At 46.4% G+C, this 25,795-nt stretch overlaps 1 protein-coding gene across 1 annotated transcript in view; it reads right to left on the bottom strand.

Moving 5' to 3' along the window:
* Positions 1-25,795, bottom strand: part of MAP2K1 (mitogen-activated protein kinase kinase 1) — an 81,127-nt gene that overhangs the window by 1,830 nt on the left and 53,502 nt on the right. The window contains exons 6-9 of the mRNA XM_012758608.2: positions 6,094-6,218; positions 3,488-3,689; positions 2,214-2,278; positions 380-441 (exon numbers count right to left, since the gene is read on the bottom strand). Of these exons, the coding sequence (XP_012614062.1) occupies positions 380-441; positions 2,214-2,278; positions 3,488-3,689; positions 6,094-6,218 (454 nt within the window). The remainder of the gene's footprint in view (positions 1-379; positions 442-2,213; positions 2,279-3,487; positions 3,690-6,093; positions 6,219-25,795) is intronic.

Genomic DNA, 25,795 nt, shown 5'->3' with positions numbered 1-25,795 from the left:
CTACTGACTGGCATTGTTTCTAACTCAAATTACTTATGTTTACATGGCCGTCCTCCCTACACACTACAGGCTCTGAGGAGGAGTGCCTGAGCCTTACTCATCTTCCTGTTCTGAGCACAATGTCATGCCCACAGTAAGCTAATAAATATCTTGCCAATTTAAACTAAAGTTAAAAATTAATATGCCAACCCCTGTAGAGCAAGTGCCAAAAACAGGAGCTATTTTATCCACTGCTGAAGTCAGACACGTAAGTCTTGGCATTCTGCAAGAAGGGCTTATGGTAGCAGCCGTGGGGTAATCAGATGGGAGGGGAACTGTGCCCAGCAGAGGCAAAGCTGGTGCTTTCAGAGATGGGGTGGGGAGCTTGACAAAGACTTACCATTTATTCACAAAATCTTGAAATTCCAGACTGAATACTCCACTGGGCAGTTTTGGAGGAGGCTGCAAACACATGTCAAGACATGAGAAATGTCTGGCTCTGCATTGTTAGGCCTACTGATCTCTGCGACCCTTTCAAGCTCTGACAGTCTACAATGTGTCTTGAGTGAGTCATGGAAATGTAACCAGCAATACTAGCAGCAACAGCTAGGGGGATTCACAAACCACCAGGCATAGCTCAGGCTTAGACCTGACAGCACCTACAGAAGCCAGCCAGCCAGCCAGCCAACGCGCGCACGTGTACATACACACACACACACACACACACCCACACACCCCCCCCCACACACACACACACACCCCTCCTGAGCCCTGGAGAGGCCAGAGAAAGGTTAATAAAACACTAACTAGCAGAGGGCTGGGTCTAGAAGAATGCTACCTGTACACTCCCAGAATGAGGCTGTTTTCCGGCATGAGACTGAGAACACTGGCAGCAGCTCTCACTTTCCCATGGTGGTCATGCAGCACTACACAGAACAAGGCCCTGGAGCACAAGGCTCATGGTGTTCTACACAGTTCCAGGAAATGTGAGCCCACTTACATGACCTGTGCTGGAAGCTGCCCCCAGACACTGTCCAGGATGCCACTACTCTGATGTATAGCCCCAAATCAGCAGGGGATTCAAGATTAAAAAATGAACCACTGACACCCCCTACCAAAAAGCCCAGCCTAGCCTTCTTCTCTGAAGGCTGCCTTGTCAGCCTGATCGGAGGTCAAGAACTAGATCCCAGCTCTTGGAAGCTGTACCCCAGAGCGAACCCCACCCTGCAGACTGTGCCTGCTGCTGGGGGGATAAAGGGCAAGTTGAGGGGAGAAAGAAGGCCAACAGGTTGGCCTCCAGAGTTGGTGTCCATCCCTTCTGAGTAGGAGGGAGCCAGGCAAGGGAGGGGCTGTGTGCTAGCAGAGGCTGAGGTGGATCACCTCTAGCCCTGCCCTATCCGAGCAACCGTGGTGCTTATTTACAGCTTCCCTCTCCCAAGCCCAAATTTGATGAATGACTGTCAGTCTCTTACTCCCTTGATCCTTTTTTCATTTAAATATACTGAGATACTGGTATTTATATTTCACAAATAATAATTAAAGCCAACCAAAAAGAAGCAAAAAGAAAATTTTTAATTACCTATAATTTCATCACTTGGAAATAACCACTATTATTTTATTACTTTCCAGACTATATGCATGTACATGCATAGATTTTTTTAAAAGAATTGATCACAGTATACATACTATTTTATAATCTGTTTTCAAACAATTACAGTGAATATGTTCCATATCAATTTCTAAATTCAGTTTTATGTTCATAGCTTCTTAATGGCACTTACAAGCAAAAACCCTATATTGCAGTTATATATGCATCTGCCTTGCTTCCCCTACTCAGTCTAACAGTCTTCGAGACTAGGGACTTTTGTTTTTCCATCGTTGGGTCTTGCCCCACTCCTACTGCCACCCCACAGTGCTTAGCACATTGTGGGTACAAGAGAAAGTTTGGTGAATGAAGGCACAAGAATGTAGATGAATGGGAAAACTGGAAGCTCCTGATCTTGGAAAGGAAGAGTAACTCAGAGCTGCCTGAAGATGTCCTCTGTGGAAGGGACTCCAGCAGTTTTTCTAAATGAGCCACTCAATCCTAAAGCACAATGCACACACCAGAACGCAAGAATGCTGGAGTCCAAACTGTAGAAACAACTCACAGGTTTCCCAGTCAACCCGGCCATGGGTATTTTCTCAAAAGGAACAAATAAATTCCAAGGTCAAGGAAACTGGGCAGTACTTACCTCATTGACTATGTAATCCAACAACTCAAAAATCGCCATGGGAGGTCGGCTGTCCATTCCATATGCTACAAATTTTGTAAAAAGAAAACACTTCTCAGAAACAGATTACTTGTCAATATGAGGCAAGGAGTTGGGCATGGACCCCAGGGACCAGACTATGGTCACAGAAGATAAACAGAACAGCCACATATAATGCTTGAACATGGAAGGTATTCACAAAGTCCACAGAATCAGCTGGCCAGGGATAGAGTCTGGGCTCTGCCACAATCCTAGGTTTGTGACCTTGGACAAATCAACTGACCCCTGAGCCAAAGTTTTGAGTTTTGTAAGGCAGAGATAGATGATAATTATGTCTGCCCTTATATTGAGAGAGCAGCAAATGAGATGACTAAATAATAAAGGATTTAGCTTTAATTCTCTCTGAACTTGAGTTTCCTCCTTTCACATCCCAGGGTCACAGGCCAGCCCCTGCAGCAAGGACTGCATCATCCATCCCTGGCCCCACTGTTTTCCCTCAAATGCACCCTTGCCCATGTGGACTCCACAGAGGTAAAAACCAGGTCTCCCCAACTAGACGGGAGCTTCCAGGCAGGAACTACATAAAAAGATGACAGCAAGGTCAGAATATTCCCTGACTACCAGGCTTACTACACAGTATTCACATTCAGAGAGGCAGGCGGAACTACACCACGTTACCACCTTAGGAGTCAGACTTGGCCACTCGCAAGCACACGTGGCCTTTGCAAGTTCAGTGCTCTGCACCTCAGTTTTCTCATCTCTAAACTGGAGATGATAATAGTGTTCACAGATGGAATGCTACTACAATTAGATAATGCTAGGTAAATCCATAGAGACAGAAAGTAGATTAGTGGTTGTCAGGGGCTGGGGGAAGTTGAGAGGGTAGGGATGGTATTTCTTTCTGGGGTGATGAAAATATTACAGAATGAGATAGTGGTGATGGTTGCACAACATGGAGAAATATACTAAAAACCACTGAACCGTATACTTTAAAAATGTGAATTTTGTGTTATGTGAACTTTATCTCATTTTTTAAAAATCTAACAAAAAATGTCATGACTTATAAAACAAATGAGATAATGCAATTTCCTGTATCCATCTGGAGACACCTGCTGCTTCCCCCGCCACCCCGGCCTGGCATCCAGGGACAGAGAATCAGTCTTCATAGAATGTACAGCCCTCCAGAAAACCCCTGATAGTAAGGGACCCCCCAACTCCCCCCACAGTCCAAGTTGGAGACACACCAAGCCACCCACCACTGAGGGGCCTCCCAGGGGTTCTCGGCCTGGGTGGGGTCTCAGCTGCATCTCCCTCCACCTGGCATCCAAACATCAGCTCCAGCTCCTTGGCATCTGGAGGAGGGATGGGATACCTCCCAACTGCCATCTCCACCAGAGAGAGCCCCATGCTCCAGATGTCCGACTGCACAGAGTAATGAGTCCCTTGGAGTCTTTCTGGCTGCAAGAGAGACAGAGACACAGTTATAGCCACTTGAGCTATCTAGGAACCCTGGGTCTGCTAACGTACTTTCTCTTCTGTCTCTTGTCAAGAGCTCACATCATGTCTCAAGAGCTCTCCATTAACCTCTTAGATTTGGCCTCCCACCTGCCCCAAAACATTGTTTACCAAGCCCTAGCTGGTTCCCATGGCTCTGACCCCTCCTCACTGTTCCATCTCCCCTGCAACCTGCCCTGAACTGACAGCATCCAATCAGGTGGGCCCTGGCTCCCACTTCAGCCTGTGGTTCCAGCTTTGCCCAGCCTGGCCACTGTCTTGCATGTGTGGGGCAGCCCAGGGAAAGCCTAGCATGAGAGGTTCATCTTGTCACCTGAGTCTGAAACATGATGCTTATGAAATGTGGGTCATGAATGAAGTGGTACACTGGGTACAAAGTGAGTTAGGAGACTGGGGTTCAAGCCCCAACTCTGGGATGTATACGCTATGAGATCCTGAGTCTCAGCCTCCTCATCTATGAAATGAGGCTGCTGGTGATGGCAATAACAATGACATAACTCTACCCACTAGGGTTCCTGAAAAAGTCAATCAAATGAAAATGTATGTTAGGTGTTGTAAAATGCTCTACCAATATGAGCTGATATTGGTGGGAAGTCAAAGAGAAATAAGTATAATATATAGTCCTATACCAAAATGCTATTTTTACTGAACATTATTTGAACAGCACATGTATTTCAAGAACCCTACAAAAAATCTATTCCAACCATAGTATATTTATTTAGAGATTAAATCATCTTCTCCCATAGGATTTTTCACTAACTGCAACACTGGACTGTTTTGGAAATGACCATATAACCACAAAAACCCAAACCATTAAACCATTGATCAATAAGTCCCAGGGCCTGTTAATTGATTTTGAACTTGAGAGTTGGCAGTCAAGTGGCCTAGTGTGCCAGCTGCTCAGTTATTAGACATTTAGGGAAGAAGCAATAAGGTGACAGAGAAAGAGTGGAAGAGAGTTCTCCCAAGGGTCACTGGAGGGCAAGGCGGTGGGGATGTGAGTCAGCACCAGGTGAGTGATGCTGACAGTGGCTGGAGTCACCATGGAGTTAGGAGCAAGGAACAAGGATGTGGACATAAACCTTCACACAGGGATCCAGGGACAGCTGCCAAATCCTCGCAAAGAGGCAAATGAGGGCATGCCACTCAAGGGCCACCTGCCTGACTCAGAGGCGGCTGGCTTTCAGTCCTGGCTCAGCAACGCTAAGTAGGCAGGTCACTTAACCTCCCTGAATCTAGATTTCCTCAGCTCTAAAATGGGAATGATAATCTTTATTTCACAGGACAACCACATGGATCAAATGAGATCTTTCAAGGATGTGAAAGTGCTTTTACAGACAACACATAAAACATTCTGTACATGTTAAGATCTCCTGAGCCTCTGCCCCTGTCCCGGCACCATCCGGGCCTGCCTTACCGCCACCTCCATAAAGACCACCACCCACTCAAACACTCTCTGCTCTGCCCCACTTCAGCACTCACCCCGACTCACATTCCCAATCGTTCTTAGGACATGCTATCCACATACCCACCCCTTCAGTCAACCAACATTCACCCACTTGCCAAGGATTCCCTGAACACCTACCACATGCCAGGCCCCATGCCAGACCCTCGAGACAAGAGTGACACCTATGGCCTAGTCCCTGTCCTTAAGAAGCTCATCATATGGAGGAAGAGGGAGAACATGCTGATGCTGCCATGGAGTGGGGACAGGCACACACAGGGTGTTGGATGACGCACAACAGAGACCCCAGCCAGGGGACCGGATAAGCTGCAGTAAGAGGCAGGGGTAGGTGACTGGGAGACGTAGTGAGGCAGGAGAAAAGAGGCTGGAGAATTCTGAGCCAACTCTCAGGAGCTGGGGGGCTACAAGATGCTGAAAGGATGGGGAGCTGAAAAAGGAGGTTCAAGTCAATGCTCAGGCTCCTACCTTAGGAAGGCAGGGAGACAGTGATGCTATTTACTGCTAACGGAAAGGGAGAAAGTGGGAGAGCTTGGGGTAGGGTCATGCCTGAGCACGTGGGGTCTGAGGGTCTGAAGACAATCTGGGAGCGATGCCTAGAGGGTAGCTAGGGCTCACAATCTCTCAAGCCGCACTCTGGAACTGAGATCTGCAATCTCTTATAGTGAGTCAAGGCCCCAATACCCCAATTATGCTCCAAGGCCCAGCCTAGACCACCCCTGTTAGAATTCTACCTCCTCAGGAGGACTGTAATTTCTCATCCCTCGTTTCTTGGCCCCACCTCCCACCCAGCACACAGGACTCTGGCTCCAGAGGGAAGGAACCCATGGGGCTCCTTTCCCTGGCCAGAAGAGAAGCTCAAGAGATGGAACCTGCTGTTCATACCGACATGTAGGATCTTGTGCCCACGAAGGAGTTGGCCATGGAGTCGATGAGCTGCCCGCTGACCCCAAAGTCACAGAGCTTGATCTCCCCACGGGAGTTAACTAGGATGTTGGAGGGCTTGACATCTGCAGGAAAGAGAGAATAGAGAAGTAGGGAATTGGCACCAGTAGACCAGGGAGGGGAAGGGTCAGCACTCCAGACAGACAGACCAGCCCTGACCACAAGCCCCAGGATAACACCCACACCCCCATCAGAGGCAGCCCTTGGCCTAAAAACACTGGACACCAATGCCCTTTAACCCTTATTTAGGGTCCAAGAAAGGACACTCGAGATGAAACCCCCAGCTGATATAGAGGCAGGGCAGAAAGCCAGTAGATTTCCACCCTTTGAGAATGCAGACTTGGCCAGGTGACCCATGGGAAGGAGTCAGTTCTCAAGAACAGTCAAGATTTCAAAGTTTGTTTCTTCAACCACCTCCTACTGGCAAGACACAGTATCTATGGCTGGATCATAAGGGAGACAGAAAAATCCAAATAATATGACCTATATGCTTGCTGAGGCTATAAATCAAAGGCTAAAAGGGGATGGGGTAGGAGCAGGAATTCCTACTGTTGACTTCTCTGTACCAAGCACAGAACATGTAGTTTCATCAGTATGTGTGGCCAGGGTGGGAGATGACTGCTGATTCTCTCCCACTGAAGTCACTCACCTAACAGCCTACATAGCTACATCTACCCCGCTAATCAAAGGGAGCCCCTCGCTAGCATGGGCCCTCAGGAGGCCTGACAGCTGCTCATCAGAGTCATCCCCCTTCCCTGCACTCATATTACCATCCCACCTGGTCTGCTGTCACCAACACTAGTACACTGGCCCTTTCTTTGCAGAGAGACATAAACCTCCAAATGGTTTTTCTTTCACCATCTCTTCTGATTCACACAGCTACCTTGTAAAGTGCACAGGCCAGGGCCAATTACCTCATTTATAGGTGGGAAACTGAGGTTGGGATTGGTGGAGGTCCCTGGACCAGGGTTTTGATGGCAAACATCAGCAAACAATGAGAGACTCACTTTGAGGGCTGGCCACACCCAGTGGCAAAATCCTAAACCATGACAGGAATCTTTAATAGATGTAATACAGACACTATATAGAACATCTGGAAAATCAGAGAAAAAACCCAAGCTATCCATAATTTGAACCCACCAGAGCCAAATGAAAAAACATTTCATTATTTTTCTCCCTCAGTACTCTTTCATATGAATACATTCATTCTTCTTCTTCTTTTTTTTTTTTTTAAGAGACAGGGTCTCACTCTGTTGCCCATGCTGGCTTGGAATACCTGGGTTCAAGTGATCCTCTTGCCTCAACCTCCCAAGTCCCATGCCTGGCTATTCTTAAACAGATTCTAAAAGGTCTATTTAAGTATCTTTCCAAGAGTAAATTGAAAAACAAAACAAACAAAAAAAACAAAAAAAAAAACAACCCATACTTTCATTCCCAGTGAGTCCCTCCCAGCCCCACCTCCAGCTGGCCCTCATCAGCTCCAGCCAGCTCCAGCCTCTCTCCACTCGCCATCGACTCCAAGAGCAGGGGCCTTGGCTGTCCACCTCACCACTCTGGGCCCTGCATGAGAACAATACCTAGTACAGGAGGCACTCCAAAAACCCTTGTAGAATGAATGAATGGCTCTAAACTCACCACATGTACACTCATGCTAACAGGCACACACAGAGCCACTGGTATGGCCTAAGACCCAGCCCTCATCAAGTCACCCCCCCCAGCCCAGTGTACAGACCCAGGCCAGGCTCTTCAGTAAGGAACACAGGATTCAAACTTTTCCAAACCCCTCTGGAACCCCGTCTCCTACATACAGACTTTCAGAATAGAGGTGCCAGAGTAGCCTTAGAGGGCATGTGGTTCCAACTCTTCATGAAGGACATGGAAAGTCTAAGGCCCAAGGGGTCCAATAACTTGTTCAAGGTCACACAGCAAAAGCTGGGTAAAGCTGGAAGTAGACAGAACACAGGCCCTTGGACACCTAGAATTGCCCTCTTTCCTCTACCTGCCCTGCTGTCGTGCTCCTCAATAGTCTCGTCACCTACTGTCCACTGAGCACCACTACATGTGGGCACATGCAGCCACCAGGCAGACAGCAGTCAGCAAAGCAGTTCCCATTGTCATAAGGTTTAAATGTTAGAGGAGGAGACAGATGCTAAACAAACTGCACAAATGTGTAATGTCAGGTGGTCTTTAGTGGCACCAAGAAAATAGAAATATAAAACCACATGAAGGCACAGCACAGGAACGCAGCGGTGCTGCTGTGACAGGGTGACGACGCCCAGCCCTGTGAGGAGAAGGTGCTGAGCAAGGACCTGGACAAAGAGGGAGCCGGGCAGCCCCCAGGGAACTATGTAGAAAAAATTCGGGAAGTGAAGGGCTGACTTTGTTCTTTCCCCGGCCTAGTGCTGGGACACGTTGCCCAACAAACGCTTTCTGAGTCCAGCAGCTGCTTGTCAGAGGTACTTGTCCTCATCCCACCGTGCCCTCAGCCCCTCAGAGGACAGCAGGCTGTGGAAAAGGGTGCTGAGAATAGGACGAGCCTAGGACAACGCCCTCGGGGCCTTGGGGCAGCGCACAGAGGTGCTCTTCCACACGTCCCCCAGTGCCCTCATCCCGCGCTGGACCATGGCCTGAGCTCCCTCTCTCACCCGCCCCAAACGCTCCCCAGGGCCTGTTTAGGCGTTAACTGCCAGGCTTTGTTTCAGAGCAAAAGAGCAGCACAGCTAATGAGACAGGAGACCTATGCTCAAATCCTGGCCCTGCCGCCTACTCTGAACGAGTCTTCACTTCACTTCTCTGGGCAGTGGTTTGCCCATCACAAGATACAGCCCAGGGTCAATGTAAGGAGCTGTGGCAGGTAAACAGCACAGGATGCTACAGGAATATAAAGAACGACCATTGCACAGGGTGCCCTCCAAGACAAGCAGTTCGTAGATCTCTTCCCAGCAGAGCGCAGCCCCTCCACCTGAGCCAGGGCTCCTTCCTCCGCTGGCGCAGACACCTCTCTCCAGGCTGAGCTGCTGCTCAGGCCCGGCTGCGCTGTCTCTGGCCGTCCTTGTATCTGATTTCTATTCACATGGCAAGTAAGCCTCCATTTCAAACTTACATAACACTGTTTTCCTCCATCCCTGGCTGTCAGCTCTGGCTTCCCCCACCCACCCCTGCCTGGGAGGCTTCAGAGATAGAAGGGGAGGAACAGAGGGGAAACCCTGAGGGGCTTTTCACTGCTAGGACCATGTCAGTCCCGGGAGCCAGATGCACCACTCACATCCCCTCCTGCTGACCCAGAGGGAAAGCCAGGCAGAAGGGCTTGGGACTGCTCTAAGGCATATGGGAGCCACGGCAGGCTGTGTGCAGAGGCTGTCCCACTGGTTTCTGTGCAGACAGAGTGAAGGGGGAAGATCCTGGGGACAGAAACTGTGGGGAGGGGCTGGCTATTGTGGGAAGAGCAAGTGCAGGGTACCAACAGCAATCAGGAAATGTATTCTCTCTGGCCTCATATACCTTTTTTCCATCCCCAGAGAAGAGCTGGGCTTGGCTGGAGCTTTGATGGTGGTAGCAGGGGAGAGAAGCGGGGAGCATGTCCCAGCCTGGTAGCTCCAGAAGCATGCTCTGGAGTTTAGTGATGTGGTGTGCCCAGGTTCCAAGTGGCTTCTCCTTGTGAGGCCAAACCCTCCATTGTTTCTTCCTCCCCTCTCCAACAGCATACTCCAAAATGTCTCCACATCCACTTCCTCCTGGGTCTGGTGGCCTGCCTCTCTAATTGCCCCTGTGTCACCTCTTGTGCTAGTCCCTGTATCTAAAATGTCCTCCTTTCTATCCACCCTCTGCCCTCTATTTCTAGGTGCCTAGTTCTTTTGAGTTTCCTTCTCAACTTGCGACACTGCCTTGTCCCTGGGGTCCTGAGAGGTTTAACTGGGCTTCCTCCCACATTCTCCTAGCAGAGCCCTCAAATGGTCAACCCACAGTCCCTCTCTACTTCCTAAGACCCCTCCAGGCCTTGGTTCTCTTTCCGACCCTGCAATATCAAGAGGCGATGCTGCGAAGAGCCCCGGCAGCCGGTGGGGCAGGCTGCAATCTGGAGGAAGCATCGACCACCCACTAGATTCCCAGGCTGACAAGCTTCCCCGGGAACTGTTAGGGCCACAGCTCAGACGGAGACACATGAAGCCTCAGGTGTAGCAAAATGCAGTTTATTTGAGCACATGGGTGCAGATCGGTGGAGGCTGAAAAGAGTGTCCACCCCAGGAAGGGGAGAGCGGTGGGTTTTATAGGAGGTTTGGATGGAAGTTTGGGGAGGGCGAATTTTTTTTCTGAATGTTAACCGGTCGGTTCTGTCTGTGGTCAGAGTTAGATTTACAACCTCCAGACTCTCCAAACTCCTGCAGCTATTGTTTCACAGGCCTTATGATCACTATCTAAGTTTTCCATTAACCACCTTCCATCCTATACATACTTTCCAGGTTCCTACCCTGACCAACCTAACAGGAACCCCACCAGATGCTGAGACTTGATACCCCAATCCTGCTCCGCTACTGTAAAATGAGCATGGGCAACCCCTTCTTCCTCAACAGTGAACAAGAAGGTTTTATGAAAAGCTAACTAGAAGAAAGTATTTTCTTCTCTGATATTTTCTGTCCCAGAAATAACCACTGTTCAAAGCCTCGATTTCTCTCTCAAGAGCACACATCTTTAACTACCAAGCATTTTTACTCTAAAACAAGATGTTTGGATAAAATAATTCAGGGGGTTGTTTGTGTATTCTACACACACTTATAGAGTGCCTGTACCATGCTATGCTACGAGTAAAAAAGGAAACAGTCCCTGTCCCTGTACTCAAGGCTGTCACCACCATGGCAGACAGAATGTGAGTGTCAGGAACACGTGCACACACGGGTGATGTTGAGGGCAAAGATGGAGCTGTGGTCAGGGCCCTGCGAACTCAATATATTCTAAATTCTTCCGTCTTGTGGCAGTTGGTCGGCACCCCTGTCTGATGCCTGGCTGACTAGCTGACAAGGCTGAGGCAAGCTGATGAGCCAAGGTGAGTATCGGCCTCCTGTGTGTTCCCACTTCCCAGTACCTGCATTTTGTTTGTTTCCCTAAGGCAAGAAGGCAGGGGAGGGAGGAAGAGAAAGGCAGAGGACAGGGGTGGGACACAGAAGAGAAGAGATGGAAAGAAGGAATGAGGCCCACAGAGAAGAAAGCACAGTGACACCTGGAAGCCAGACTCTCCGGCTCATCTGTGGCAAAGGCTGAATCCAAAAGTGGATAAGCAAGAGATAAAGGTTTTAAGGGGAAAAAAAGGTAAATGAGTTTTAAATGTGACTTTAGGCTTCAAACTACTTTTCCCTAGCATCCCTGGCAGAGCCATAACAACCCTTCTCTAAAAATAAAGAAACAGAAGAGAAAGGGAGCTGACCTGGATAATTCAAATCACAGCCTCCACAGAGCCACCTCCTGCTATCCGTGGCCTCAGGGAGCTAATTAAGTAGCAGAGATGATTAAAATTCAGAGAAAACCCCAAACCCTTCAATTAGCCATCACCTATAACCTTTTTCCCACCCAAACTTCTAAGAGCACTGAAAGAAAGGCTGGGTGGGAGGAGCCCAGAAGACCTAGGAAGAATCCACAACAGCTCTGGTTTATGGAGCACATGCTATGCCAGGCCTTTAAAATACATTATCTTCTTTAATTCTCATAAGAGTGTGACTATAAACCCCAGTATACACAGGAGAAAACAGAGGCCCAGAGTGGAGGCATCACCTGTCAAGGTTGTACGGTGAGCTGATGGTCAGGGCGAGGGTTGGAACTCGTTCCTGAAGGAGTGCTCTCTCCAGAGTCTAGAGCCTCAGGTCCAGATGACAGGGCTAAGAGCTAAGGGCAAACTGTAAGGAGCTGCACTCCAAAGTTTCAGAAAAATAATTATTAAGCTGTGGCTGGGGAAGGAGTCACTCACATTACAGAAGTAATGAGCTTTATTTCTGGGAGTAGGATCTGACTTGGGGCAGGGTGAAATCCTTGAAACCGGTGATGAGAGAATGCTCTGCTCCTGTTTAGCGAGTGAGCATGATGCCTCTTTCTCAGCTCCAGCCCATTATCCTCCTTGACAACTCTAACTGCAAGAAACGTGCTAACAGCAGGAACTAGAGGTTGTTTCCCACCTCCTTCTGATTAACAACAGCATTCAAACAGGGAGGCTCCAGAGCATGCCTGCCAGGTCCTAACAAGCAACTATTTTTATCTCCCTCTACTTTCAAGATTTTTACAACCAAGCCCAGCAACTGCATTTTAAGTTTCTTTTCTATTCTTCCTTTCCGAGCTTCATTAGTTTTGAAATGCTTTCAATTCTCTACCCTCTTGCACCCCTACCAATTCACTGTTCATCCCCTGACCCAAAAGACACACACACCCTGACAATTAAACATGAAATGATGTTGCAGGAGTTTAGGATTTGGTTTTCATTAGCACACACACAAAAATGACCTAAATTTTTAAAACGGTACGTAACAAAAGCCAGAGCAAAGGGGTGGGGGGTGGGGGTGCGGGCAGGGAGACAGCTACGGATCCTAGATTCCCTGGATCTCTCATTTCTAATGACCCCATAATAATATTTGGCAGAACAGTTCCATTTTACACTTTGGAAATTAAAACTCAAGGATGAAGCCTCTTGCCAAAGACCGCAAAGTAACCTTTCCATTAAAAGAAACCTGCAGATATGTTCCATCACAGAGCCAATCAACCACCTAGGGCAGGAAAACAATGCTGGCTAATCTGGATACTTATCATATGCCATTCAAAGGAAATTAGCTAAAAAACCTGTTTTGACCTGCTGAAGGCTAATTTTGCTCAGCAGGGAGTGAGGAGGAAGACACTGGCAAAAGAAGATAGACCAGCGTTATTCATTTTTAAATAGTGATTGGGAGAGAATTTCTAGTAAGGTCACTGTATTTATGGTAACCCCCGGCTTCTCCAAAGTCATCACCATTTGTGCCTGGGTCACAGCTCAGCATGATTCACCAGAAAAGTCTGGAAAAGAGGTCAGGAGGCCACTCATTGGTCATTCTTAGCTTGGGATAGCTCCTAAAGGAAAGCTCTTAGAAGAACGTGTTTAGCAGTTTAAAGACAGATGTCAGGCAAATATAAGGCGCATTCCTTGTTTAGTTTACCTACTAAGAGCTGTCTCATCACACACACTTCTTTGGGGGAAACCCTCCTCCCTCACTCCAACAACAGCCTCAGATAAAGAATGACAATCAGAGAACCCTGTCCCCTGGATGCAGGGCTGCCACCTCCTGACCTAGGCTGGGCCACTGGCAGCTCCCATCCCTGGCCATGGCGACCCCAGCAGGTCTGAGCACATGATCTATATCAGTCCAATCAGGGTCCTTTCTCAGAACTTTTCCAACCACTGCTGGGAAAAGCTCTTCCTTTTTTGATGATGAGACTAACGCCAGAAGCCGTGGTTCTGGCCTGGGAGAGACAGCTGGCCAGAGTGAATAAAGCCAACGAAGAAAGAGAAATGATGCGAGGGAGACAGCTAAGAGCATCTTTTACAGCACATTTTAATCGAAGTATAAGAGCTAATGGCATTTGAGTCCCTGGATATCCCTCAGGCCAGCTATATTCCTATCCTTCCCAGGGTTTCGGTAGATGAGCAAAATAAAAAATAAAAATAAAAACAATTCACCTTTATTTTTTGAGCTGATTCAAATTCACTAACAACCAAGACTCCCAACACCCAGTGATTTTTATCATCAATTGGCATCATAAATTATATTATTAAATACGCCGTGTGGAATAGAAACAGCACCACCAACCTTGGAGACCTGCAGATCTGGCTTTGAATCCTAGCTCTGCCATCACTAGCTGTGTAATGACAGCCAAATTACAAAACCTCTCTGAGTCTTTCCTTGACTGTCAGGTGGGAATAGTAATTCCTAGTGCCTGGCAGGTACTAAGTGCTCAATAAATAGGAGGTGTTAAATGTGAGAAGCACAGAATTTTAGAGTTCAATGGCTCTTGCAACTTAGAGGGAAAATAAAAGCTAACATTTATAAAAAATACAACTGATGTAAGGACTCAGATTCCTTCTCAGCATGGCTCCCGCACAATATGACCCCCTCAGTGCCAGGAGGACTACGCTGTTCCCCAAATATTTCCTGCATGTTTGTCCCCATCACTTGCTCTTGCTAGTCTCCAGTCCACGTCTTCTCTGTTCACACACATCCTACTGTCCTTCTAGTCTTTCTGATTCAGGGAAGGGGGAGGCAGGGAGAGGAGGGCTGCCTAACTCAATTAACTTAGTTACCTCTCATCACCTACAGGAAGGAGCCTGCCAATTATGTGTACTATGTAAGCGTACTATGCTGGGTTACTCAGGGACTTAGGCTAAGGAGGTCAGGTTGAGGCTGGGCTGTGTCTGGGATGGACTTAATACATGCTGGTTACTAAGGGGAGGCATCTAACTCCCGCCCTGGCCACAGAAGCAAAGAATGCAGAACTGCAGACCATGCAGGACAAGGAGAAAGGCTGCCTGGGATCCCAGTGGCCTTCTGGTCCCTGTCCTGTGCCTTCCTGAGCACTGGCTACATCTGGCACTCAGGTTCCCTAAGGGCCCCCTGGATCCTTATAAGGAAGTCCTCTGTTCTGTTTACACTATTGGTTTTGGTTACTTGTAACCAAGAATCTTCACTGAGACAAAGCCCAGCTCCTCTGGGAAGCCTCTTCCGACCACTTTGTGTCCACAAGACTCCTTCTCCTTGGAACCTGGAGATCTCGTGTATGTCACTTGTCATGTTAGTTGATATGCCATCTTTTAAATTTTTATTCTGGACAAAAATCCCAATATTCACAAAAGTAGAGACAGTAACCAGTACCCATCACCCAGCTTCAACACCACTCCATCATTTGTTGCCAATCTTATTTTATCTATAACCCCCAGCTTTTTATTTACAGGGTGGGAAGGAGCAGAATACCTTAAGGCAAATCCCAGACCTGGTGTGTCAATTCACCCATAAATCTTTATTTATTTATTTGAGATAGAGTCTCACTCTGTCCCGGGCTAGAGTGCCTTGGCATCAGCCTAGCTCACAGCAACCTCAAACTCCTGGGCTCAAGCGATCCTCCTGCCTCAGCCTCCTGAGTAGCTGAGACTACAGGCATGCGCCACCATGCCCGGCTAATTTTTCTATATATTTTAGTTGGCCAATTAATTTTCTTTCTATTTTTAGTAGAGACGGGGTCTAGCTCTTCTCAGGCTGGTTTCAAACTCCTGACCTTGAGTGATCCACCTACTTCGGCCTCCCAGAGTGCTAGGATTACAGGCGTTAGCCACCATGCCCAGCCCCACCCATAAATCTTTTATACAGTCCTGCTTCTCCAACTGGGACTCAAAGCTCTATGAAGACAAAGGCTATCTCTTCTGCTTCTTAGGTGCCCAGCACTGTATGTTCAATGGGCTTTTAAATACCATAACCTTGATGCTATAAAGTAACACTGTGTCAGAATTTCATCTGATCCTGAGGACAGTTCCAGGAGACAGGTAAGAAGTAAGATTACCCCTAAAAGAATGAAGAAGGTGAGACTCAGAAATGATGAATTCTGCCAGGATCACCCAGGGAACCAACAGCCAAGCTGGAAGAACATTCTGTAAGGTTCTGTCTACAGTCAGTCCAAAGGGAGAGGATGCAGTGGCTCTGAGCCACTTGGTAGGCAGCAGCTTCCTAGGGATTTGGGACTGCCACCACCACCTGATGACAGCACTGTGTACATTTCACAGAGCAGTAAGCACTTACCTCCAATGATAAACTTTGAAATATTGTTTCCAAATGTTAAAAAAAAGAAAATTCCACCATGTTTGTTTGCAATTAATTTGGTTCTATCAAACATTATGCTAGCTCCCATCCTTAAGCTGAAATGCACCACTAGACTCTTATTATTACTCCATGGTGTCAGGCATCGTGAGCTGTGCTCCATCTTGCTTTGGGTAGTGGTTAATGAAATCCACCCCTAGTTTGATCACCACATGATCAGACTTCCAAATCAAACCAGCTCTCCTGGGGCCAGGGTCCTCAGGCAGTTACCCATAACTGAGGAGAGTGGCAGCCCCAGCCCCACGTTTCTATTAGAAATGAGGCTTTGTAACTGAGTGCGGTGGCTTGAGCCTATAATCCCAGCTACTCAGGAGGCTGGGGTGGGAGGATCGCTTGAGGCCAGGAGTTCCAGACCAGCCTGAGGGAGGGAGGAAAGGAGGAAGGGAGGGAGGAAGGGAGGAAGGGAGGAAGGGAGGGAGGGAGGGAGGGAGGGAGGGAGGGAGGAAGGAAGGAAGGAAGGAAGGAAGGAAGGAAGGAAGGAAGGAAGGAAGGAAGGAAGGAAGGAAGGAAGGAAGGAAGGAAGGAGAGAATGAGAATAAAAGAGAGAAAAAGAGAGAAAGAAAGAAATGAGGCTTTGTGACCTGAGAAGGAGCAGGACACAGCTCTCCAGGGATCACCAGGTACAGCTCCTGGGCATAGCCTTGGGCCTCAGCCTCCTTCCCACCACAAAAACCCCAGGAAGGGCCTGGGGCAAGTCTTCTTGCTCCTTCCCTCCCCATTTTCCCACACCAGTACCTGCCCTTTGCTATTCAAAGACTGCCCAGAATAAACTCTGACCACCTCTCCCATCTGTCCCATCCTGTCCCTTCACTCTGCCACTATTCTGAAACCCATGTTCTCTCTCACTGGACCACGGCAACAGCCTTCTTTCTATTAATAATTGACTTCTCCCTCCTCTCCAGTTCCCCTTGGTCACAGCAGCCCAAGTCCTCTTCCTTAAAGGACAGTTCACCTCACCTCCCTGTGCAGGAACATGCCATTGCTCCCTGTTGCCTATGATTAAAATCTAGTTCCAGAACATGGTACTGAAGACCCCCCTTACCACTTGAACTACTCTTTACCCTCATTCCCACCCCTTGCCAATACTTTGTTCTAGGCAACTTGATCCACCTGCTATCTCCTATTAGGATACATCTATGTTTACCTGTCTCTGTGTTTCCCTCTACTTGGAATTCCTTTCCCTGACATTGCCGCATGTGTAACTTCTACCTGTGCTTCAAAGCCCAGCTCAAACACCACCTCCTCCATGATGATTCTCTAAAAGGATCTGAGAAAGCATTCTCCCTCCTCCAACATCGCGTCTGCCTCTCTTGAGGACCTAAGAGACAACTCATCTGGAGCTATAATCCATCACTGTGGGTCTAGCAGATGAAATAATTGTAGAGAGAATGAGACTCGCATTTCTAACCAGGAGATCAGCATGCTGAATTCTGGCTACTAATTAGCCACTGCCCTCATCTGGGAGGGCAGTCTAGGTGCATCAGAAAGAATCCCTTCTCTATATTCACTGTCCCCTTGAAGCTGTCGTCCACGCCGCTGTGGTATGAGAGTGGTGGGTGAAGGAAGCGAGAGGCAGCCAGGCCCATCTTGTGGATACCATAGGCAACCATTTACGGTTCAAGGCTCCTCTGCCACACAGACAGTGACTGTGCTCAGGACAAGACACCGTGTGTTGTCTCAGGCTGGTGGAGGCAGAGGCCACCTAACTTTCTGCTCAGGAAAGCCTGACAGGAAGCCAGAAAAGCCTGGCAGGCAGGACAGTGCCTTGCAAGGGTTGCAGAAAAAGCCACTCAGAAACTCATCCAAGTATTACAAACACTTTATAATAAAACAACAAAATAAAAACAAACTTGAGCCACTTCAGAGCTTGCCTATCAGTGCTAACAAGCTGGAATAATGTGAGAGAAAGAATTTAGAGCTGACTGCCGCTAGGACACTGTGAGAGAGATGCTTTGGAAACTTCCAGCTCCCACCAGGACTAGGATCGAAAAGAACTCTCATAAAGGCTGCACAGAAGCCTTAAATCTCACTCTGATCTGAAAGCCCCATTTTTATATAACTCTCCACCCTGGGCAATAAAGGACCACTTGGACTAGTTCCAAGCAGGATGGCCCCAAAGTATAAGCTATTCTGGCTCTGAGGAGAGCCGTGCTGGAATTACAATGGGCTGCGTGTCCCCTCGAAGTCCAGGCTGACTTTCTCAGTACACCACAGGCCCAGGTTGCTAACTCAATACTACGTACATAAAGATCAGGCAGATCACACATGATCTCATCTGACAGGAGGGAAAGAAATGCAAGTTGAGGAGTAATTTAATACTGTTCTTAACATTTATTGATCTTTATCAGCTAGCAACTTGAAGGCAGAAAATTTACAGGCTAAGTTGTATGAACTCCATATTGATCTAAATCATGTAATGCTTCTTCAGGGTCTTGACCAAAATAAGGCCTTGATAATTATGAGTAGACCAAGAAGAATGGCAGCCTGGCAATGCAAACCATTGCTCTAAACAGCAGGAAAGAGAGCTGCATCCTAGCACCCTTTACACTTCCAACCCTTTAACTCACAGCAGAACTACCTACCTGGTTCAGCTATGGATGAACTGGACCTATTACCTACCACAGTAAGTGGAAAGACTAAAAGGAAACTTTGGTAGCTAATTCTTCTCAGAGCCCCAGGGGCAGGAAAAAGTCCTCTCTCCTACCTGTCAGCCATTATGTTTTCCTTAAGAACTTAAAGTTGACCCAGTTAAAACTGAGTTATGTGCTTAAATTCTAAAGTTTCCTCTATTAAGGGATTCTTCTTCTCCTTAACTCAGTGGTCAGGAAGATTTTTCTGTAAAGGACCAGAGAGTTAATATTTTTGGCTTTGAGGGCCACACGGTAGTCTCTTTCACAAGTAACTATCCAAAGTTGCCATTATAGCACAAAAGCAGCCATGGACAACACTTAAAACAAGATAGTCATGTTCCAATAAAACTTAATTTATAAACACCACAATTTGAATTTTATATAACTGTTACCTGTCACAATATTTTGAAAGCTATTCAGAGCTTGCAGACCATACAAAACTCAGAGATCTGGCCTGTGAGCCAGTTTGCCACCCCTGCCTTCACTGCTTGGCTAATACTGTGATCCTGTTAGCGGGTTTTTGTCTTTCTGAACCAATGCTTAACCGAATTTGTAGTGGAAAAACCTTTTTTTCATTTGCTTGCTTCCAGCATCCATTCCTTTTCCCACCTTCTAGTAACAAAGCCCTCCTCTTCATCTGGGGTATGCTCCTCCCCAGCATCAAGCATTTCTGCTTGGATGCCAACCAAGAGGCTCCATCTGTCCTACCAGTGGTGAGCACACAGCCCAGGGTGGCCCACCAGACTGCACAGTGAGTGGGCCAGGCGTGGGCAGGCGCTCCTGGCAGAGCCAATTTGCCAAGCAGTGGTTCGAGCACTGATCTGGATGCCAGTGAGAGTAGGCGGAGCTCTTTCTCTGGGATAGGGAGCACTGAGGACTAGGTGTGTCTGGGGCTAGTGAGGACCCATCCCCAGTGAAGAGAATCTGACTGAAAAGGAAGCCCACACAAGAATGGGCAAAGCCGAGAGGTGACCAGAGTCCTGAGGCAGTCATTTCAACCCCATACTCATCCTCTGCCTTCAGACCTCCCGGTGACCCAAGCCAATACTTTCCCTCTTTTGATTAAGTAATCTTGAGTTGGGTTTCTGGTACATCAAAGAATTCTGACTAATAAATTATGTCATGTCAGATTATATTTGAAAGTTGGCAGGGTTGTGATTCATGCATAAAACAATGACAGTGTCTATGTTCTACCATATTCTAGAGTCATTTACAGTTATGTCTCTTTCCCCTGTTAGACTCTAAACTCCTGGAGGACACAGTTCATTTATGAGCCATTTTTATGCCTACGAGTGATTCATCCAATACCTTGCACTTGGCAGGTATTCTATAAACATTTCACAAATATGAATTACTTATCTTTAATGGAGGAAAAAACTGTGAGGAGGGGGGTGAACAAACAAGGAGGAGCAAATACATGTACCTACCCATGACTATCCACCAGAACATTACCCCAAGATTTCAGAGAAAACTTACACTCCAAAGAGGTGACAGATCTAATACCCACCACCTGATCAACAGCCCACAAATCACACACACCAGGCTCAGCCACACAGATTGTTTCTCCCTTTGAACACGCAGGGAAAAAAGAATACAATATTTTGTTCAACAACAGAACGAATCACAGTGGACCAGTTCAGCTGGCCAGAGCTTCAACATTGGGAATATTAGCTGTACATATTCTGCCCAAGAAATCCTGCTTCGTGACGGCAAAGACAAATCACTTCAGTAGTGAAGGTGAGGACTTGCTCATCTCCAGGATCCCATCTGGTATGAACATGTTAGAAATGTAAGAAAGCTACCATGTGTACAAGCAAGGCAGTGTATCAAACTAAGACCAGGACACACTCACCCAGTTGAAGAAAAATGACTGAAAAACTTTCAAGAGGCTACTACCTAGTTGGAAAAACAGTACCTAAATGATACCTGAAGACAGTTGGCCTTCCTCCAAATGCCATGATTTTAAAAATTTGTAAGTGTAGATATGCCTAGCTTTTTTTTTTTTTTTTTTTTTTTTAAGAGACAGGGTCTTGCTCTGTAGTCCATGCTGTAGTGCAGTGACAGGATCATAGCTCACTGAAGCCTCAAACTGCTGGGCTCAAGCACTCCTGCCTCAGCTACCAGAGGACTACAGGTACGTGTGCCCACCTAATTTTTATTTTTTGTAAAGATGGGGTCTCACCATGGTGTCCAGGCTGGTCTCAAACTCCTAGTCTCATGGAATCCTCCTGCCTTGGCCTCTCAAAGTGATGGGGTTACAAGTGTGAGCCACCATACCTGGCCCCTAACTTTATATTACTGAAATATTCCTAAAAATAAATGCTTAAATCAAATTGATATAATTTGCTCGCCTTTTTGAAGATTCTATAATAACTTATACTTTAGAAATTCTGTAGTGAATGCTTTGAATAAACAAAGAATTGCCCTTGAACAACTTGTGTTATAAGTTATTATTGTACATGAGCAGGGCACACCTAGAAATCACTTTCAGCCTAATAACTGAAAATCCTAAGTGTCACCTCTGCATGCCAACCTGCCTGCAACAAGCACCAGGAAAGGATGGTATCCCTTGATACCTGCATGGTCATTGTGGGAGGTGATTACCAAAGTCACCCGTACTGACTTTGGACTCCTGTGGGAGGTGACTGAGCCCACAGCCCACCCTACAGTAAGCTAAGAGGGACCAAACTGGCCCAGCAGCAACAAAACTGTGGGAGTCGTGGACTAAGGCAGCTGCTTTTCTGCTTGAGTAACCTAGCCTCCCAACTAGAGTAACCCTGGTTCCTGCCCTACCAAGGTTTGTTGATTCAGTTTTTCAAAGGATTCTCTGAACATTCCTAAGGTCCTTCTAATGAATTTTGAGAAGCTTAAACCAAGTCAGGCTGATTTCTGTTGCTGGTAATCAAAAACTTCTACTAAGCCAGGTGCGGTGGCTCACGCCTATAATCCAAGCACTCTGGGAGACCAAGGTGGGAGGATCATTTGAGCTCAGGAGTTAGAGACCAGCCTGAACAAGAGCAAGACCCTGTCTCTATTGAAAATAGAAATATCAACCAGGCATTGTGGTGCCTGTAGTCCCAGCTACCCCGGAGGCTGAGGCAGGAGGATCACTTGAGCTCAGGAGTGCAAGTACTAACATTTATTAAGTGCCTACTATGTGTCAAGCACTATTCTAAGTGCTTTGTATTCATTATCTTAACTAATCCTCCAACCCTGTGGGTAGGCTGTTTTCTCCATTTTCCTGAGGTTTGGAGAAGTTAAATAACTCATCCAAGGATACACAGTAAGTGGCACCATAAGGATTTGAACTTTAAACTGTTATCACTGTGACAGAGTGAACAAAACAGGCCACAGTTTTTTGTAGTTTCTCCCATCAAGAGATGGAGTCTTCACTCCACTTTTTGAATCTTGGAATGACCACGTGACTTGCTTTAGTCTATAGGACATTAGCAAACCTGACATAAGCAGAGGCGTAAAAGGTGCCTGAGTATTGGGGTTTACCCTCTTTTGCTACTGGAAGCCCTAAGACCACCCTGGGAAGAAGCCAGGGCATTAGTCTCACAGAGGATGGACACTCACATGGGAAAAGAGGCCCTGCCAAGCCACAGGGGAAAAATTGTATAAAGTAATAAACTTATTTTAAACTACTAAGTTTTGGGGTGGTTTGTTATACAGCAAAAGGTAATTGAAATAATTACTAAGCTATCTCCAGCAAATAAATATCAATAAGAATAAATAAAATTTAAGGCAAAGAAAATGCCTCTTTACTCTTCCCTGTTTCGCCTCAAGGATAGGATGAGAAGAAATAGAGTTTCATCAGGAAAGGCCAGGCACAGTGGCTCACGCCTGTAATCCTAGCACTCCGGGAGGCTGAGACAGGAGGATCACTGGTGTTCGAAACCAGCCTGAGCAACAGCAAGACCCTGTCTCTACTAAAAATAGAAAGAAATTAATTGGCTAACTAAAAACATATAGAAAAAATTAGCGGGGCATGGTGGCACATGCCTGTAGTCCCAGCTACTCCGGAGGCTGAGGCAGGAGGATTGCTTGAGCCCAGGAGTTGGAGGTTGCTGTGAGCTAGGCTGACGCCATGGCACTCTAGCCCAGGCAACACAGTGAGACTCTGTCTCAAAAAAAATGTAAAAAAATTTCATCAGGAAAGAATATATTTAGACCAGAGGTAGAACCAGCAATGAGGAAGACTAAAGACAGGAGACTTGCTCTCTTCTCATTTTCACCCTAACTCGGGTTTCCAGGATCATCCACTCACTGTGCTGCCTGCTCAGGAATCAGGTTGTGCCAGAGTCCCATTCCACAGCCCAGGCCTTGATGCGACTCTTTCTAGGACTTCTGGAAAAGACTCTCAAACAGCTGAGCAGCCAGGCCAGGCCACACAGGCACTGCTCACTGGGGCAGAAAGCCCTTCCAGTGGCTTCCCCTTCTTAGCCATGCAAGTGGTGAACTTTCCACCAAAAGACATCTGTTCACAGACCTATCTGGCTCACAAAGCAGCTCTTCATGCGAATCAACTGGTAAAGCCAGAAAGAGCCCTGAGAAGAGGGGCAGCACTAGGTGGAAGGGAAGAGGAAACTGGTCATTCCAGGAACCTCCCTCTCTTTGGAATGGGAATCAAGTTAGAGCTCTTCATTGAAAAACAGAGGGCATGGTCCATAGTAGGCACGTGGTAGAGAAAAACACAGGACTCAAATCACAGTATTAGAAAAGCAGGAGACATGGGTCCTTGGCTCAGTTTCACTGTTCACTCCTTGCACGCTCTGGCGCAAGTTAATCACATATTCATCCACATAACAAATCTTTAAAGACGTACTATTCTCTGCTATCATGTTAGGGACTGAGGACATAAAGAAGAATTAGACATATTCCCAGATCTGAAGAAACTCACAGGTTAGTGGAAAAGAGCAACATAAAAACTTCCTACTTTACAGATGCAGAAACCAAAACTCAAATCTCATCTCTCTGGGCTCAGTTTCCTTCCAAATTAGATAAAGGAATAGGGAAGGCAATTAGCATCTGTCAGGACCTTCTATATGCAAAACACTTTGACAGTTGCTTTCCCTAGTAATTTGTTAATCTTCACAGGAACTTTTCTCTGAGTAGGCATGAGGACTCCATCCTAGATGGGATGCCTTTACTCCACCAGATCCTTCTACAACACTGACCTCAAGTCCCTCTGAGGGCTAAATTAGATTCCATGTGTCAATCACAGCCTAGAACACAGACCCAGGCTTAAGAAATGTTCAGTCCTCCTCTCCTTTCTGCTACTCCTATTTGCTAGAAACTAATACACTAAAGTACTCATACTTGGAACTCAAGGGTCCTAAAAAGCCACAGATTTGAGGGCCATGAACTTCTGGAAAACCATTCCTCCTCAAACCATACCACCATCTCTTATTGGTATCTGCTTGTCAGTGGCAAGAGGACAAGATGGCAGCCAGTGCAATTAGAAAGCAGGTGGCTTTCTACAGTTAGCATTTTAAGTGTATAGTGTTTCATACATTTTGAGAAATGTACATACCTGCAAGCCGGCCACCACGATCAAAATTTAATATTTCTATTACTCAAGAAAATTCCCCTTGTGTCTCTTTAAAGTTAATCTACTCCCATTCCCAGACCCTCGATAGCTACTCATCTCCTTTTTTTTTTTTTTTTTTTTTTGAAATAGAGTCTTCCCAGGCTCAAGTGCTGTGGTGTCAACCTAGCTCACAGCAACCTCAACCACCTAGGCTGAAGTAAGTGATCCTCCTGCCTCAGCCTCCCATGTGGCTAAGACTACAGGCACATGCCACCACACACGGCTAATGTTTTCTATTTTTAGTAGAAATGGGGTCTCCCTTTTGCTCAGGCTTGTCTTGAACTCCTGACCACAAGGGTTCCTCCCACCTCAGCCTCCCAGAGTGCTAGGATTACAGTCAGGAGCCACCGTACCTGGCCACCACTCATCTAATTTTACCGTAGATTAACTATTCTAAAATTTCATTTAAATGGAAACTTGCAGTTATGTTTTATAAGTTCTGTGTAGATGTTCTTTCACTCAGCACGTTTTGAGATTCATCCAAGTTATACGTTATCAATAGTTTGTTCACTTTTATTGCTGAGTTGTAGTCTACTGTTTGAACATATCAAAGTTTGCTTACCCACTCATCTGGTGATAAATATTTTTATTGTTTCTAGTTTTGGGTTATTATAAAGCTGCTGAACGTTTTCTTTTTGAGACAGTCTCCCTCTGACACCCTAGATAGAGTGCAGTGGTATCATCATAGCTCACTGCAACTTCAAATTCCTGGACTCAAGTGATCCTCCTGCCTCAACCTTCCAAATCACTGGGATTACAGGCATAAGCCACTGCACCTAGCTTCATGAAATTTTTAAAAATATTTGGTGAGCACTTTTTCAAATAATTGCCCTGCCCTCTCCTTTCCTAGGACTCCAGTTACTTTTAGGTTAGATTGCAGTATGGTGTCCTACATGTCTACGAAATTGGCCCATAGATCTCACACTTTCCTTTCCCTTTCCCAAAGATTCCAATTACATGAAAGTTAGACTATGTGGATCTTGTACCACAGGTCTCTGAGGTTCTGTTCTTTTATCTCTTTCTAGTCTTTTCCTCTTTGTGCTTCAGTTTTGTTTTTCTGCCAATTTTCTTTTATTGAAAGAAAAAATATCCTAGGGCTCAATGGAGTCTCTTAGAAGCTGGAACCTTAAAAGATAGAAAAATATTTCATTTTGTTGATAGCATAACTGAAATCCATAAGGACTCCATAGAGCTGGGACTGGAATACCAAGATGGTTTTCTTTGCCTCTATAGTGAATCAGAGAATACAAAATTCTCTTTGTTTTTTCTTTGTGATTAGATTTGCTTTTTATTTCAGAATATTAACGGTATACTTCAGTCTTAATAGCTTCTATTAACAACATCTTCAAGTTAACTGATTTTTTTTCTTGTGCAGGGACTAATCTGCACAAGAAAATAAAATTTTCACTTCAGATATTGAATTTTTATCCATAGAAATTCCATGGTTCTTTATTTCTTCCATTTCTCTGCCTTTATACTACTCTTTTCCTTTAAATTCTTGAGCATATTTGTTATATCTGTTTTTAAAGTCATTTTCTGCTTATTCC

This window comes from Microcebus murinus, chromosome 6 (assembly GCF_040939455.1).
Source record: "Microcebus murinus isolate Inina chromosome 6, M.murinus_Inina_mat1.0, whole genome shotgun sequence".
Classification (NCBI taxonomy): Eukaryota; Metazoa; Chordata; class Mammalia; order Primates; family Cheirogaleidae; genus Microcebus; species Microcebus murinus.
Note: the sequence above shows the minus strand (reverse complement) of the source record. Positions and strands in the feature narration are given on the sequence as shown.